This window comes from Metopolophium dirhodum, chromosome 3 (assembly GCF_019925205.1).
Source record: "Metopolophium dirhodum isolate CAU chromosome 3, ASM1992520v1, whole genome shotgun sequence".
In the NCBI taxonomy this organism is placed as follows: domain Eukaryota; kingdom Metazoa; phylum Arthropoda; class Insecta; order Hemiptera; family Aphididae; genus Metopolophium; species Metopolophium dirhodum.
Genome location: NC_083562.1, coordinates 32,134,585 through 32,149,297, shown reverse-complemented (window position 1 = coordinate 32,149,297; position 14,713 = coordinate 32,134,585). Strand labels below are relative to the sequence as shown.

At 29.8% G+C, this 14,713-nt stretch overlaps 2 protein-coding genes and 1 long non-coding RNA gene across 4 annotated transcripts in view; 2 read left to right on the top strand and 1 right to left on the bottom strand.

Annotated features, from left to right (window-relative positions):
* Positions 1-75: 75 nt before the first annotated feature.
* LOC132942066 (vacuolar-sorting protein SNF8) lies at positions 76-1,523 on the top strand. The gene is made up of 2 exons (XM_061010366.1): positions 76-938; positions 1,044-1,523. Exons 1-2 carry the CDS (start codon positions 561-563, stop codon positions 1,413-1,415), a joined length of 750 nt encoding a protein of 249 aa, XP_060866349.1. The 5' UTR covers positions 76-560; the 3' UTR covers positions 1,416-1,523.
* Positions 1,524-3,371: 1,848 nt separating this feature from the next.
* On the bottom strand, positions 3,372-12,320 carry LOC132942063 (signal peptide peptidase-like 3). Of its 2 annotated transcripts, XM_061010363.1 has the most exons (13): positions 12,173-12,320; positions 11,441-12,108; positions 7,420-7,474; positions 7,253-7,330; positions 7,054-7,157; positions 6,650-6,769; positions 5,655-5,733; positions 5,477-5,589; positions 5,077-5,228; positions 4,850-5,008; positions 4,660-4,775; positions 4,433-4,577; positions 3,372-4,347 (listed from the first exon to the last, which is right to left on the bottom strand). In XM_061010363.1, the coding sequence occupies exons 3-13, from the start codon at positions 7,443-7,445 to the stop codon at positions 4,279-4,281; spliced, it is 1,161 nt and encodes a 386-aa protein (XP_060866346.1). In that variant the 5' UTR covers positions 7,446-7,474; positions 11,441-12,108; positions 12,173-12,320; the 3' UTR covers positions 3,372-4,278. The 2 variants fall into 2 exon arrangements, with proteins under 2 accessions (XP_060866346.1, XP_060866347.1); XM_061010364.1 differs by having other exon boundaries at positions 7,069-7,157; positions 11,441-12,241.
* A 125-nt stretch (positions 12,321-12,445) lies between these two features.
* LOC132942067 (uncharacterized) overlaps positions 12,446-14,713 on the top strand; it is a 33,079-nt gene continuing 30,811 nt past the window's right edge. The window contains exon 1 of the long non-coding RNA XR_009664215.1: positions 12,446-12,585. This is a non-coding gene — a long non-coding RNA (uncharacterized LOC132942067). The remainder of the gene's footprint in view (positions 12,586-14,713) is intronic.

The window sequence follows — 14,713 nt, the reverse complement described above, 5'->3', positions numbered from 1 at the left end:
GTAATTTATTGTATATTTAACCAATGATGATAGTAACTTACAAACAATTTGAATTGTATGTACCTTCGAAGGACCGTACAGCGTAACTGCTTAGCGTTTTATAATATTATAATATAGAACAACATAACACTATTTAATAGTGTAGAAATATGTCATTTTGAACGTTGGAATTTTTTTTAGTAAAAACGTTATTTTACACTAATTGCTCATATTATATTACTTCGAGAATTGTATATACGATGTGTATGTAATAAATGAAGAAATTGAACAACAGCAATAGATTTTTTCATAATAAGACAAATAAATACCAAATCATAAGAAACATATTTTACATGGCAATCGGGTAGGCAATAAACACACGACTGAACGTTAGCGATGGATTTTCAGGATTGAGATAGGCAACTTTGTGTACAAGATTGCCGAATAGCAATAGATTTTGGGAACCCTGGAATTCTCTTATCAAATATTGCTAGCGGAACGTACATCAACATAGAACTACCAAGTGGAGACGCGTCTAAAGTTGGATTTGTTTATATTTCTGCAAGCGCTGCTTTTTAAAAATGAGGCGGCGAGCCGGGGTCGGTGCCATTCAGAAACAAAAATTGGAACAAGAAAAGTACAAAGACAAAGGGACGGTGATTCAAGAGAATCAGTTTGAACAGATGACCAAACAAATGGAAGTGTTCCGCGGGAATTTGGAGGAATTTGCCACCAAGTACAAAAACGAAATCAAGAAGAACTCACAGTTCAGGCGACAGTTCCAAGAAATGTGCGCGTCCATTGGCGTCGATCCGTTGGCCTCGGGCAAGGGCTTTTGGTCCGTCCTGGGCATCGGTGATTTTTACTACGAATTGGCTGTTCAAATCGTCGAAGTGTGCATGGCGACCAGTTACAAAAACGGGGGTATCATTGGGTTGGACGAGTTAAGGGATCGTCTGGTGAGTGTTTTGCAAGTTATATTTATTTTTGATGTCTTCAAAATCGCACCTACCCCTCTAAATCTTCCTAAGGCTTCCACTTAAACCATAGCGTTTGTTCTCTAGATAAAAGCCAGAGGTCGCAATATACAGCATCAAGAGATCACGGTCGACGACTTACTGTGTGCTGCCAAGAAGCTAAAGATATTTGGCAACGGTTTTTGCGTGATACCTGTCGGCAAGGGCCAGTATATGGTGCAGTCTGTGCCCGGAGAACTGAGCATGGATCAGACAGCCGTGCTTAAACTGCTATCCTCTTCTGGCAGCCCCTGTGTCAGTCTCTCATCCCTCAAAGTACAACTCAATTGGGAAGAAACGAGGGCAGTCAATGCCATCAGTCAAATGGTGATCGAAGGCCTGTGCTGGGTTGACAGTCAAAATGAAGGTGAATTCTCATACTGGTTCCCTGCCATGTTTAACGAATGCATAACGTCATGACGATATCCCATTTAGAAATTGTTTGTATATACCTATTATACTATATTAATTATTTTATAAATATTAAAGATTACTATTCAATGTTGTAAATAAATTGAATATCACTCATGTTGATTATCGTAGGCTATGAATCTTTCCTTTGTGCAACATACGAGGCTGAGAGGTACACTAGGTTTCCTAATGAAGACCACAAAACACGGTCCACGAGCTTCTTATTACATATTTGGTTTTGTGTAGACAACATAAAGTTTCTAACCCAAGTCTCCATTAAGGGCATACTGGAAATATAAATCGGTGAATCGGCCCAAATGTTGGGCTAATATTAAAATACAAGAATAGAATGGTTTAACGCTATTTGGTATTTCTTCCTTTTTTTTTATAACTTAATTACTGTACAGTTATTATTAAAAACACTAATACATACTTTCATTAAATTGGCTCAAATTTACATCAGCTTAGGCGTAGCAGAGTACCCACTGGTCACCATATCCAGCTTCTGAATCAAGACTTAAACGTCCACATAGATGGTGAGGTAAAAAACCTTACATAAACTAAATCATAGTCAGAAGGTGCATAGTAAATACATCAAGAAATGTCCAATAATTATGATATGGTAAATTACATCTGAAATCAAAGGATAGCTGCAGGAACAAACAAAACCACTTTACTCTCGATGTCATCTCTTGAGAGCATAATATAGTCACGAGCTAGATGTAATCGACTAGTGTTTCTTTCGAGTTTTGTCAATAATATCTCACTTATAATTGGAAAAATGCATTTGTTTTCAGTAAAACATCACGTAAGTTTTATTAATATAATATAATATCAGTGTAACAAAAAAAAAAAAACCAAATACGTTCTATATTAATTTACAAATTCAAAGTAATTGTGGGTCACAAGAGCGTTTGGTAATCCACACGAACGGGTAAAAAATTATAAACTATTTCTACAATAGAACAATATTATCACATGATTTGTTTTTATTTATCATTAATTATTTTGGCTTATGGCTGGCGTACATAATATTTGTTGAATATTTAAACAAAAGACAAAATTATAACACAGTACTATGTGTACCTATTCAGACGTATCTTTGTTTGACGAGCCATATTATTATTGCTGATTACTAGCATTTAGTAATAATATAATAATATAATCATATAATATTACAATTTATTATATCAAGTAAATAATTTTGAAGAAAAAATAATAACAATCTATGCTAGACGCTACTTCTTGCCGTTTGTTTAAAAGTGAATTACCTATTGTTATAATATCATTTTAACATCACAGCCACAAAAAAGGGTATAAAATAAAACAGTGGCATGGGTTACTTAACTTATTCAAAGAGACCATTATAGTGAGGAAATTACATTTTATGTCAAAAAACAAAAAGGCATACTTTTGATATATTTAAAACGTCATAGCTATAATAGCGTACGAAGCGCTATAATTTATCTTCAAAATAATTACAATACCTATTTGTTTTGAATCAAACACTCGTACATTTTTTGTCATCAATTAAGTATAATAATAATAATAATAATAATAATAATATGATGTATACAATATGTACTTATTTATGCGTATTGTATTTTAGTAAACTTAATACAGTAGGACAATTAATAACGTAATATAAAGACAATTTAACTTAAAACCAGGTGGTCGACAAAATGAGAGATAGATTAGAATCTATAATATATACAATAATAAACAGAAGATTAATCAAATATAACTATATATAATGAAAAAAATATATATATAAAATTGGTATAATAATATGCTGTAGGAAACTACGTATTTGAATTTAGCTTCTCGAAAACAAATATGAGTTACATTTAGTGAGACATTATATAAACCTTAAATAAATATGATACAATACAATGATTAGTAATAATAAACACATTTCAGATAATACAAGTTGGGTATTTTTCTCAATTATAATAAAAAAAAATATAATAATACTAAAGAAAAAAGAAAATAAATCAGTCTTAGGTAAACTTCTCGTCGTTCATTTAGTTTGATAACAAACTCTTGTCAAAATATCAAATTCATATCGTACAAATAAATCTCAAATCAAAAACTCTAAACAATATTTTCTACACACATAAGAGATTCCAGAAAACTATAATAGCTGCGTAAATTGTGCAAATATAATGCTTAAGCTGTTACTTTTAATCAAATACCATAATAATTTATTAAATTTAGCTTTTCTCAATATTTTCCACAATAGCAAAAAATAATATGAAATAAAATTAAAGAAAAAATCTTACTTTGAAAAACATTTGTATGAATCTTTAAATGTTATTCTTAATGGAATACTATTTACTAACAAATATAATAAACAGATCTCATAATTTGCTGAAAAATTAAAATATGTATATTGTATATTTTTAAAGTAGTGGATAGTTGATACTTTGAAGGGCAGTAATAATAATTAGTGATTTATTTAAATGTTTTAACACTTAGCCACCTCCATTATTTTAAACTAACAAGACAAGTCCCTTCCTAACGAAAAGTTTATATAGTATGAAAAAATGTAAATGTATAAATATTATATAAATTTGATCGGCATATTATGTGTCATCGATGAGTGCATAAATAGAAACACAAGATGGAATTTAACAAACATCACAATCTCTTAATTGATAAAAAGATCATATTGGGAAAAGAAATAATTTGTAAAAGTATACCTTGGTTTCAGAAAACATAAGACCTATCATTGTATTTTTTAAATATCCCTTCAAGTAGAAAGGGTAAACCATATTATATAGATCTATTACACAAAATAATTAAAAGAGAAAATTGTACAAAAATGGTTCTAAAAATAAATATACATAATAGTAGTAAATGCTACCGCAGACTATACGTCCATATGTTTGGAAGGCTGTTGTATTATAAATGGTTCACTCCACATTCTTCTTAAATCACCCTAAACAATTATTATTTAAAATGTTAATTAATAGTTATTTACAAAAAAACAATCATTTTAGTCTCAACGGGAGTATAAATATTACCTTTAAATAAGCCATGGTCAAAAGAGGCAACAGTGTAAATGGAACTAAATAAAGTAGTGCTGGCTGAGCTGCTTTAAAAATTTCCGAAGACACTGTAGCGGTAACTAGGCCCAGAAAGTATCCGATTAGCGAACAGTGGAAGTAACTACAGAGAACAAAAAAAATTAACAATGCTATCTTTTTGTTTTTCACAAATGTCATGATTTCATAATAAGATATTTTCTTGCCTTATTCTGCCAAGATGTCTTGGAGGTGGAACGCCAGTTTCCCCGAAATGTAGAAGCTGAGATTTCTTATATGCATCATACCGCATCACGAAACACAGTAATAGACCCGGCATAACCTGCAACAGCAAACAATATTGATAGTTATTCACCAGAATACTTACTAATAAATTAATATCAAAGTATAACTCACTATATCCCCGAGCCCAAGCATTGAAAATCGCCCATTATGAATACTGGGAAACACTAATTTTCCAGGAAGAGATAACCTTGGTGCTTCTTTGGCAACTCCGCCAATGTGTAACTTTCGAGCCACTACTCCGACAGGATTTTCTGCTGACCTTGTTGCCACCTATTTTAATATTTAACGCAACAATAAATATTTTAGCAATTTTTAATAGCCGCATAAGTAATGCTCACTTTGACCATAACGTTGGTGTTAAATATGTATGATGAGAAAAACACCCAGAAAACATCATAGATCAAAAGACCAGTCAACAGAAGAGTGGACACTTTAAGACTAGGAAGTCGGACAAAGGCAATAAATGCTACACAGAGTCCCATTCCCATTGCTACAAAAATTGAACAATAATTTATTTAGTGTTTGCTACTTTGAATAATCATTCAAAACAGTTTCTACAAATATATTAATATAAAAATGACATATTGTACTTTTAATTAAAGAAAGAAAAAGGTGTCATTTAACATTATTGAAGCAAATTTATCTCTTGATTATTATTTCATATTATCATTCGCAGTTAGAAGAAATTAAAATCTAAAAACATTTAATATTAATTGTTGTATACTATTCAGTACTCACCGTCCATTAACAACCAATGTCCAGTCAGTACCCAGATACAAACTATAAACAATGCCATTGAAAAAGACAGCAGCTCAGCCATAGTAAAACGACCACATATACCGAAAGAGATCCTAAAAAAAATATGTTTTAACTATAGTAAAACGGAATAAGAGTATGTTTTGAAATGTAAATTTACTTGTTTCCATCCGAGCAAGGATTAATAATGTACTGGCACATGGGCAGCAGAAGAAATGCCAACGCAACAGTAGCAATAACTGAAACAAAATAGGATAATTATGAATATTAAAATATACTTTCTATAACAGCATAAAATTAGAGGTAATGAGATATTTGTAAAGAATGTTGTTTGTTGTAAACAAATTTGTATTTGCATTTTTTTGTTCAGTTACAATGCATTTTATAACCAAAGGGCGAAAAGCTATGTATGACGATTGGAAGCAATGACTTCTTATCTCTTTACAACACCAGTGTTTAAAAATGTAGATATAAGTTTTTGTGTTTTATTTCCACCCGAGATATAATTTGATCTTACGATGGAATAAGGTTTTTAAATATAGAATTTTAATTTTTCAAGCAGTCTACATGATATTAACTTTTCTGCATTTTCAATTGTATCTCTATAAGTCACAACAAAGAAAATTAGAACAATTTTAACATAAAAAAAATTGCCATCATATTCAATTATTTGATAAACTTGAAGCAAAGGAATTAAAAACATTGTCAAAAGTCAATCACCAGTGTATAAACTTCACAACAAATTAGGATCTATTTTTAGAATTCTTATTAAATCATTATTTCAATTGGCACACTAGAATTATACTTTTATTAATTTCAATATTGCATGTGTACATGTGTGATTAAAAAAAAGTAAATAGACACTTTTAATCCTCTTAATAATAAAAATGAAAACATGATTGTGTGCAAGTTGTAATTTAATATGTATGACATAATCAAACAACACACATGATTTCTGTACTTTCTATTTTTTACTTCCAATATATTATGATTAAAACGCTTTTAATAAGATTAAAAGTCAAGTTAAATAATAATTAACAATTATAAAATAGTTAAATCAAGTCATTACATAAGAGATATAACATTATGTCATGATGCACTGAAATATGAAAATTGAACATAATATTTACTCAATATAACAAAAGACCAACTTACTTGCAGTGCATATAGCAAATAACATTTGCATAGAATCAAAAAAGAAAAACATGACTAACAATGATATTGAAGCTCCTAGAGGCAAACACAAAGCTTGCATGGTATCCAGTGTTTGAACATCTATGAAATAAAAAAAACAAATAATTTATTAATCATAAGCATATTTTATATTGATATAATAATTAATTTACAAAACAATACCATCAGTTTCAGAGCATATTAGAGTCCATAAAATTTTAAGAAATTCAAACTATTTTAGTTTATTTGGATGATAAAGTGAAAAATAAAAATATTACCTATTATCAATTTTAATAGATACAAAAGTCTATAAAACATTTGTATACATTTTATGGACACTCAATGATGTAAAATACTGAAATGAAATTATTTTAAAGCATGTTAACCTTGTTTTTGCTTACTAATATCTGTTAAGCACACAGAGCTTCCGTTGGAGTTCTTAGATTTTTCTTTTTCTCTTTCTCTGGCTTCCTGTTCCATATTTAAAGATCTGGAAAGGTATAAAATATAAAAATAATGATAAATATATTGTAAACAAAGTTGGGGCAAACATGTAGGTGTATTATTTAATTAATATTTATTAACCTGAAACTGCCATAAACAATTAACAGAATAGATATCAAAAATGTGGAGACCCGAGATGAATCCATTATTGTATATGCCCTGAAAAAATGTATATAATTTGATTTAATTAAAATGGGTATTTTAAATAATTTCTGATAAATTTATATATAGGTAGTAATATATCCTACCATTGGTAATCTACTTGGGAAGACATTTTGGTATATTTGACAGTGAAGTCTTCTTCTGTAAATATAAATAAAGTAAGAATTTTAAAACAAAAACAAAAACTACAATTATTTTTATAATTATCAAAATATATACATAATAAAAATCAACAATTTCCAAACTATGACCAGTGACAACCAAGGTAGGCTCTGATTTATATTATTAAAATTAACACTTTCATGTTTAAAATGTATATAATTTGTTTAGCGGACAAAATAGGAAAGTTTTTGTTTTATAGTTATAGGCCCACAACCACAATATGCCAATATCTATGTATGATACATTAAATTGTATGAGCTAAACTCAAGCCCGGATTAAGGGTGGGGGGAAGGTCCGTCCAGGAGGGGCACGGTCCCGGGGCCTATTTTTATCCCCCAAAATATTTATTTTTTAATGCGTTCAAAAAAATAAAATAATTTTAGTAGGTCGTAATTATAAAATAAAAATGCTCTTAATTTTATATCACGAAAAATGACTAAATTATAATAAATATAAAATTGATATTCTATGATGAAGTTTATAAAACGGGAGTTGTGAACTACATAGTACGCATAGATGATAATCTTTATTATCTATGATTGACAATTGTATGTGGTAATATACCTAGTACAAAATTAAACAATTTTATAGATAGAAAAGCAAATAGTCGTAAAAATGTAGGGATACAATTTTTTTAAGTTAAATTTGAAAGGGGGCCCACTTAGTGCATGGTGTCCCGGGGCTCAAGTAATCTTTAATCTTGGCTTGGTGTTAGGTATATATTTTATATTTTTAGTCTACCTAATTTAGGGATAAGTTATTGAAAGGCATGGGCAATATATTTACACCTCGGACGGAGCAAATCAATATTTGGGAACCGTTGACCATTGATATAAATATTAACTATTAATTCATTAAAATATAGTACTCTTAAATAAATTTCCCTTTAATAATTAAAGTTAAAAATAATATATTATTGCCGGGTTGAACAAAACATTTAATGAATCAATAGTGAGCTAATGGTCCCTTAAACAAGATTTAGTGGCCCACAATTGATCCATTAAATTTTTAGTGAACCATTAAATTTAATAAATTGTTTTTACAATCCAGCATATACCTCTTCTCTTACCTACTACCTAATCTTTATATTTTGATTAAATTAGCAATTTCAGTTAATATACAACGTTTAAGTTATTATTTATGTTACTATTTTGTGATTCTTATTTATAAATCTAATCAAACAGAATACATTTGAAGAAACTTTACTTGAGTGTAATAAGTATCATTTTGTTTATGTAATGCCTACTATGTAGTTTTTTTTACTGTACAGAAACATCAGGACACAACAGATAATGTAACATTGAAGCCCTACCTACTAACAAGAATCTAAGCCATATAGGTAGTTTATGGAGGGTTTATATAACATATCATCAAACAGGTATAGAGGTATATTATTTTTTTTAATATATTCATAAGTTGATAGAAAATGGAAACAGGGAAGTCTAATGGGCTACATTTTAAGTTTCTTTTAACATAACATTTACATTTTTTTAAGTAAGTACTTTCAAATTCTTCTAAAAAAATATAATATAAGTAATATTTCATTGTTAAAAATGAATAAGCATTCAAAATATAAATAGCTTGTTTAAAACTTGAATTTATAAATGTTATAATTGTACATAATTGCAGGTTATCAAGATTAACAATTATTATTAAGGATTTAATTAATTTTTATTCTTTACTAGAGGTAGACGCTTATTTTAAAATTAAAACCATTTTAAGTAGGTTAATGTTTATTTGTAATAGAATTCCTAAATCCTAGTATTTATAATTTATAAGCACAATGTGATTAGTGAGTAATGTGGGTGAATTTAACATATATGTTTGATATATTACAAAACAAATTTAATTTAATTGTTCATTTTTATAAATTAAAAATCAACAATTAAGGAATATAAACCATATGTACAAGTAGCAATGAAATATCATTGATTACGCATAGTACAATATATTGTATAATCAATGGTAATATGTAAATTCATATTATCTTTAAAATAACAGTTAAAATATATTATACACCATACACATTACACGTACAACTAACTTGTGACTTATCTAATAAATTATATTACATTAGGTAGGTGTGTCAGTTTTACACTAGTTCTAAACTTTTTTATTCAATTTTAAAAGGGTTTGTTTCTTATTTGACATTAAATGTCGAGAAATATGATAAATATTCACACAACGACCATTGAATAGTAATGAAATTGTTTCATTACAAATAAAAAAAAGAAAGCACCAATGTATTATCTAAGAAATATTTGTTAAACGTGTACCAAGGTACATAACTAAGTGTTGTTTTTCTTTTTTAAAGTTATCTTGTTTTTATTATTGATAATAAATACTTATAACTTTTAATTCAAATTTATAAGGTACTGTTAAATTTAAATAATCAATTACAAAAAATACAAATAATATATACTACTGTACTAGGTAGTAAATTATGGTGCCCTGTAATTTAGTTGTAAATACCTAATTGATTGCAAGATATAGTTCATCAGTAACAATAGTCATAATAACAATTTACCACAAGAATATTTATTCTTATTAAAACAGTAATGTATTTGAATTTTAACACTAGATTATTAATTAGAGGAAAAATAATATTTGTGCTGATTAAAGTAACATTCATAATGATTTATAAAAAAAAAATTTGAAAACTAAATTATATTTAAATTAGCAATAATAAAATAACAATTTAATCCTGCCTACTTTTTTGAAATTTTTTCATTGAATCTGGCATAAATTTCCCTTCAAAAACAAGTACAATTATTTTTATTTTTGATATATCTAGCGAAGTATAAACGTGTAATCTCCTATTTTTTATACTTTGCCTATTTTACATCACAACTTATATTATGTCACATAATAAATAATATCATAGTACCATGATAACATATTTAATATTTATGTTATTTATAAAATAATATTTGGTATTTTGTACCAACAGGTTAAAAAATGTCTTCATATAGGTACCAATATAAACTAAAAGATTCTAGTAGTATTATTATTAGTGTGTATTGGATTAACACATTCACTGCGTCAAAAAATTAATTGTGTCTTATATTTTACCAGGTGTGCATTTAATTTGAATATAATTTATATTTGGAAAAAAATATAGGTAGCAAAAATAGTTATTATTTATATTTTATAGTTTTATTTCTTACATAAAATAATATGATTGTCATATAATATCTAGTATAATACAACAGTTCCTAAAAATTTTTTTATAAAAATAAACAAAAGATTGATTTATAAATTAAATAGGAAGGTACTAGACAGGTATTTTTATCAACTTATTTACTAATGAAAGTAGACTACAAAATTGCCTCACCATGGGTATGATTGTTATAATTATTTTTTTTTTAATGGCATAGGTAGCTGCAAAGGAATAACCACAATTTGTAAGAAAAAAAATATAATGGAAACAAGGACCAATTTGCTTGTCAATCATGCAGAAAACAATAATTGGGCAGTTAAATATAATATTATTAGCTACATACCAACGTTTGCCAAAAATGTGCTGAAAGGGGATATTAAAAGTAGGCTAAATTTCACATGATCTGTGATTAATTTATTAGTAATATTAAACCTTCGGACTCAAAAACCAAATTTATACAGGTTTTGCTCGAATCACTAGAGCAGTGTCCAAATCCTGCCAAACCTCTTTCAAAAATGTTGGACAAGACGATTCGGGACTAGGTATTTGGTGACAAATCGTTAAGACTTAACGATAAGACATTAATATCCATCACGCATATCCAATTTGTGCGTCACATAAATTTACTTCTGAATTTACTATACATACGGACACAAGACAGTTGTCATCTATTGGGCGAACAACGCCAGGGAAAAGACTTCAATTTTTTTTTTTTGAAAAATGGAACTTCAGCTGCTAACGATCGTTATTATCTATTATTATTAATCAAATAGGTAAACACTTACGCGAGTGACTTTGTGGTCGGTCTATATTACGATCGAAGAACGGTCGATGTGATTTGCGGAGGCTAAGACATCGTCGGTCGGCGTCTGATGCTCATCGATTTCCATCCCGTCACACGTCTTCGGCGGCAGTTCACGAATCCGGACTCTTTGGACTCTTTTATACACAAGACACTGCAAACCGTCACAATCAATCACTTCTGCTCCGTGGTGCCATTAAACAATCAGACCGATAACAATCGGGAGTCGGCACTCTTGTGTTCGCGTCCACCTGTCGTCACGACGAAGACTCGACGACGACGGAGTCGTCCGAATACCGAATAACCATTGGCGCTGCGGTCATCGCGCGCACAGCCAGTTTTTTTGTTACTTCTTATATTATACCTAATATTTTTGTCGAAACCGAATGAGTTCCAAATCACCGGAGGGCTGGCGAAAAATATTTGCGTCACGAACCACTGACGACACCAGACATCGTAATGTAGGTATTAAATTATACTCGAAGAGGCTTTCGCGGCATATTATTAAAATCAAAATAGGTTGTTTGCGAAAAAATCGTCGGACGTCGCGTAGTCTTTTGTTGTTATTGTTTTAGCAAGGTGCCGTGCGGCGTGCGTGCGTGCGGAGTTAAATTTGGAACGCGGCCGCGGACATCACGACTACCACTGCAGCTGGAACAAAGTAGAAAAATGTAAAACGATATAATAATATAGTACCGTACGACGTCGGACGTACGTCCACAACTAGAGCGGACAGCGGTAGTGGCGACTGTCGAGTGGTGGAGGTGGCGATGATGATGATCGGCGAGTGGTGAAGGTAGTGGTGTCGATGATTGGCGAATGGTGGTGGGGGTGGATGTGGTGGCGGAATGGTTGCCTACCGCGGTTAGGGTCCCCGGCAGGTGGTGTGGGAGTTGTGGACGAAAGTGTCGTGATCGCAAATCGCAACGGGGTCGGTCTGTCCCGGCGAAGGTGCGGGGGAGTCGGAGGAGTGCGCGTGCGTTATCAGCACGATGTTATCATTATATTATGCAGAGCGCCGCCAGTTTAGTTCGCGGACCTGTCTGTAACTCGGTCGTCGACAGATGGCGCGTCCTACGTTCGCCGCGGAAACCGAATCCTTGGGCCCACCAAAACTATCTACATGCTGTAAGTACTGATGATTAATATGTAATAAATAAAAATGAATTTTACAAATTTTTTTTTTTTGAACTTGAGCCCAGAAAAAATGGTCATTAGCTATTTGTAGGCATTATAGACTATGGTTGGTAGGGTTGTTAAGGAATGTAAGCAACACGTGTACAAGATTTTTGCTACTTTACGAACCCGGGTGGTCACCAATGCGGGAACTAGTAACATCGGCAGTGGCGTGTACAAAATGATTAAAAGGAAGGGGAGTTCAAAAAAAAAAAAATTAACCCAAATACCTGTAGCAATTAAAAAAATAAATAACAAAATACAGGTAATATATTATAATTAGGCACAATAGTGTCTATAAATATTTTAAGTTTAAGATTATTACATATAAAATATAAAGATCTTAACTTACGAGCATAGCGAGAAAAAAATGTCTAAATAAATAAATATATTATAAATATTGGTCTATATATTGGTTTTCTGAACATTTTTTTGTTTTTTTTTTGTTAGCATACCTTTCATAAAGTTGAAATGACGCCCCTAAATTAAACAATTATTTTGGTTCACAATTAATTAAATTTTTTTTATGGTTCCTTGTTACGTGATAACACTAAGAACACTATTTTATGAAACTTGAAAAAAAAATGGCCTATGAGGGGATCTAACCCCCACATCACCCCATGTATATTGTATACGCCTCTGAGCAGCGGACATTATTTACTCTCAGTCACATTGCGTGACTGGTAGCAGCCAACGCGCCGCGCCAAGCCACACATATACAGTTATAGAACATATTATTGTAAATTAATGTAAGTCTTGAAGTTGATAACGTCTAAATTTTTTTTTAAAAATGTTTATGATGATGTTTTCTTATCTAAAAATGGGTTTCATTAACATTCAAATCTAAATACGTTGGTAAATAATTTCAATTTTATATGTTTCGACATTTTAAGAGGATTTCAGATCATTTTCGATATTTAAATGATATATCCCAGTTTTTTTGTATATCTAGGATTTATGTCAAATTTTATAACTAAAATAAATTTCATAATATAATACATCTAATAATCTATTATAATTTATATTGAAATTTGGCACAAGTGCACTACAGCTTTTCCATATCCCTTTTTGCAATATATATTGCACTACGTGGTACCTGATTTGAAATTAATAATATGTATCTACAGGCTGTAGGCCTCAATTCGCAGTTACACAACATATCATAGGTATATATATTATATAAAATACAATTTCACATAATTTTCTTAAATTGTTGTTATTGATAAACAAACACTCCAATATAGTTTTTAGAAAATACAATTTATATGATGGGTAGAAGTGGAATGTGCGGGATATATTTCCACAAAGACCTTGTTTTCAATTTTTATATTTGATAATAATATAATATTACATCATTGATATTTTTATAAAAAAAATTATGTGAATAGATAATATATTTTTATTTTTTATTTTAAAAACAATGAATTCTGGTAGAGCCGTAGAAGTAAATACTATATACTTATTAAATGTGCTTTAGTAGTTTAGTCTAAATAAATAAATGTACGAATAAAATAACTAATAAGTATTAAATTAATGGTTCAAACATAAAACATTTATATCATAAAGTATAAATTATAACTTTTTATGTTTTTTCTAATTTTTTTTATAGTTTATAATATGTTTAAAACTTTTACTTACTAAAATTATTATTTAAGACAATATTTATTAATATTGTGTAATTATCATGTTATTCTAGAACCTAGAGTCATATCAATGGCTTGGCTAAAATGAAATTAGCTGTTCATTGTAGGATTGTCAATATAACCTCAAATGATGAATTAGATAAGCTGCCCAAAAAAAAAAAATTGATTTATTAATTTAGGTACAATTGTTACATAATATTAAAAAACTTTCGGGTTTCATTTTACCGTGCCACTGATAAAATAAACTGATATAAAATAAATTATTCCTCAACCCCACCAAAATTTCTAATCATACATTTGTATATAAAATATCATACGGGTGCACCCCTCCTCAGCGATTGCCCTGGTTTATTAAATTTACAAAAAGTCCACAACCACACCATATTATAATATGCCAGTAGGTACACCACTGCAGTCTTATATTACATAATATAAAC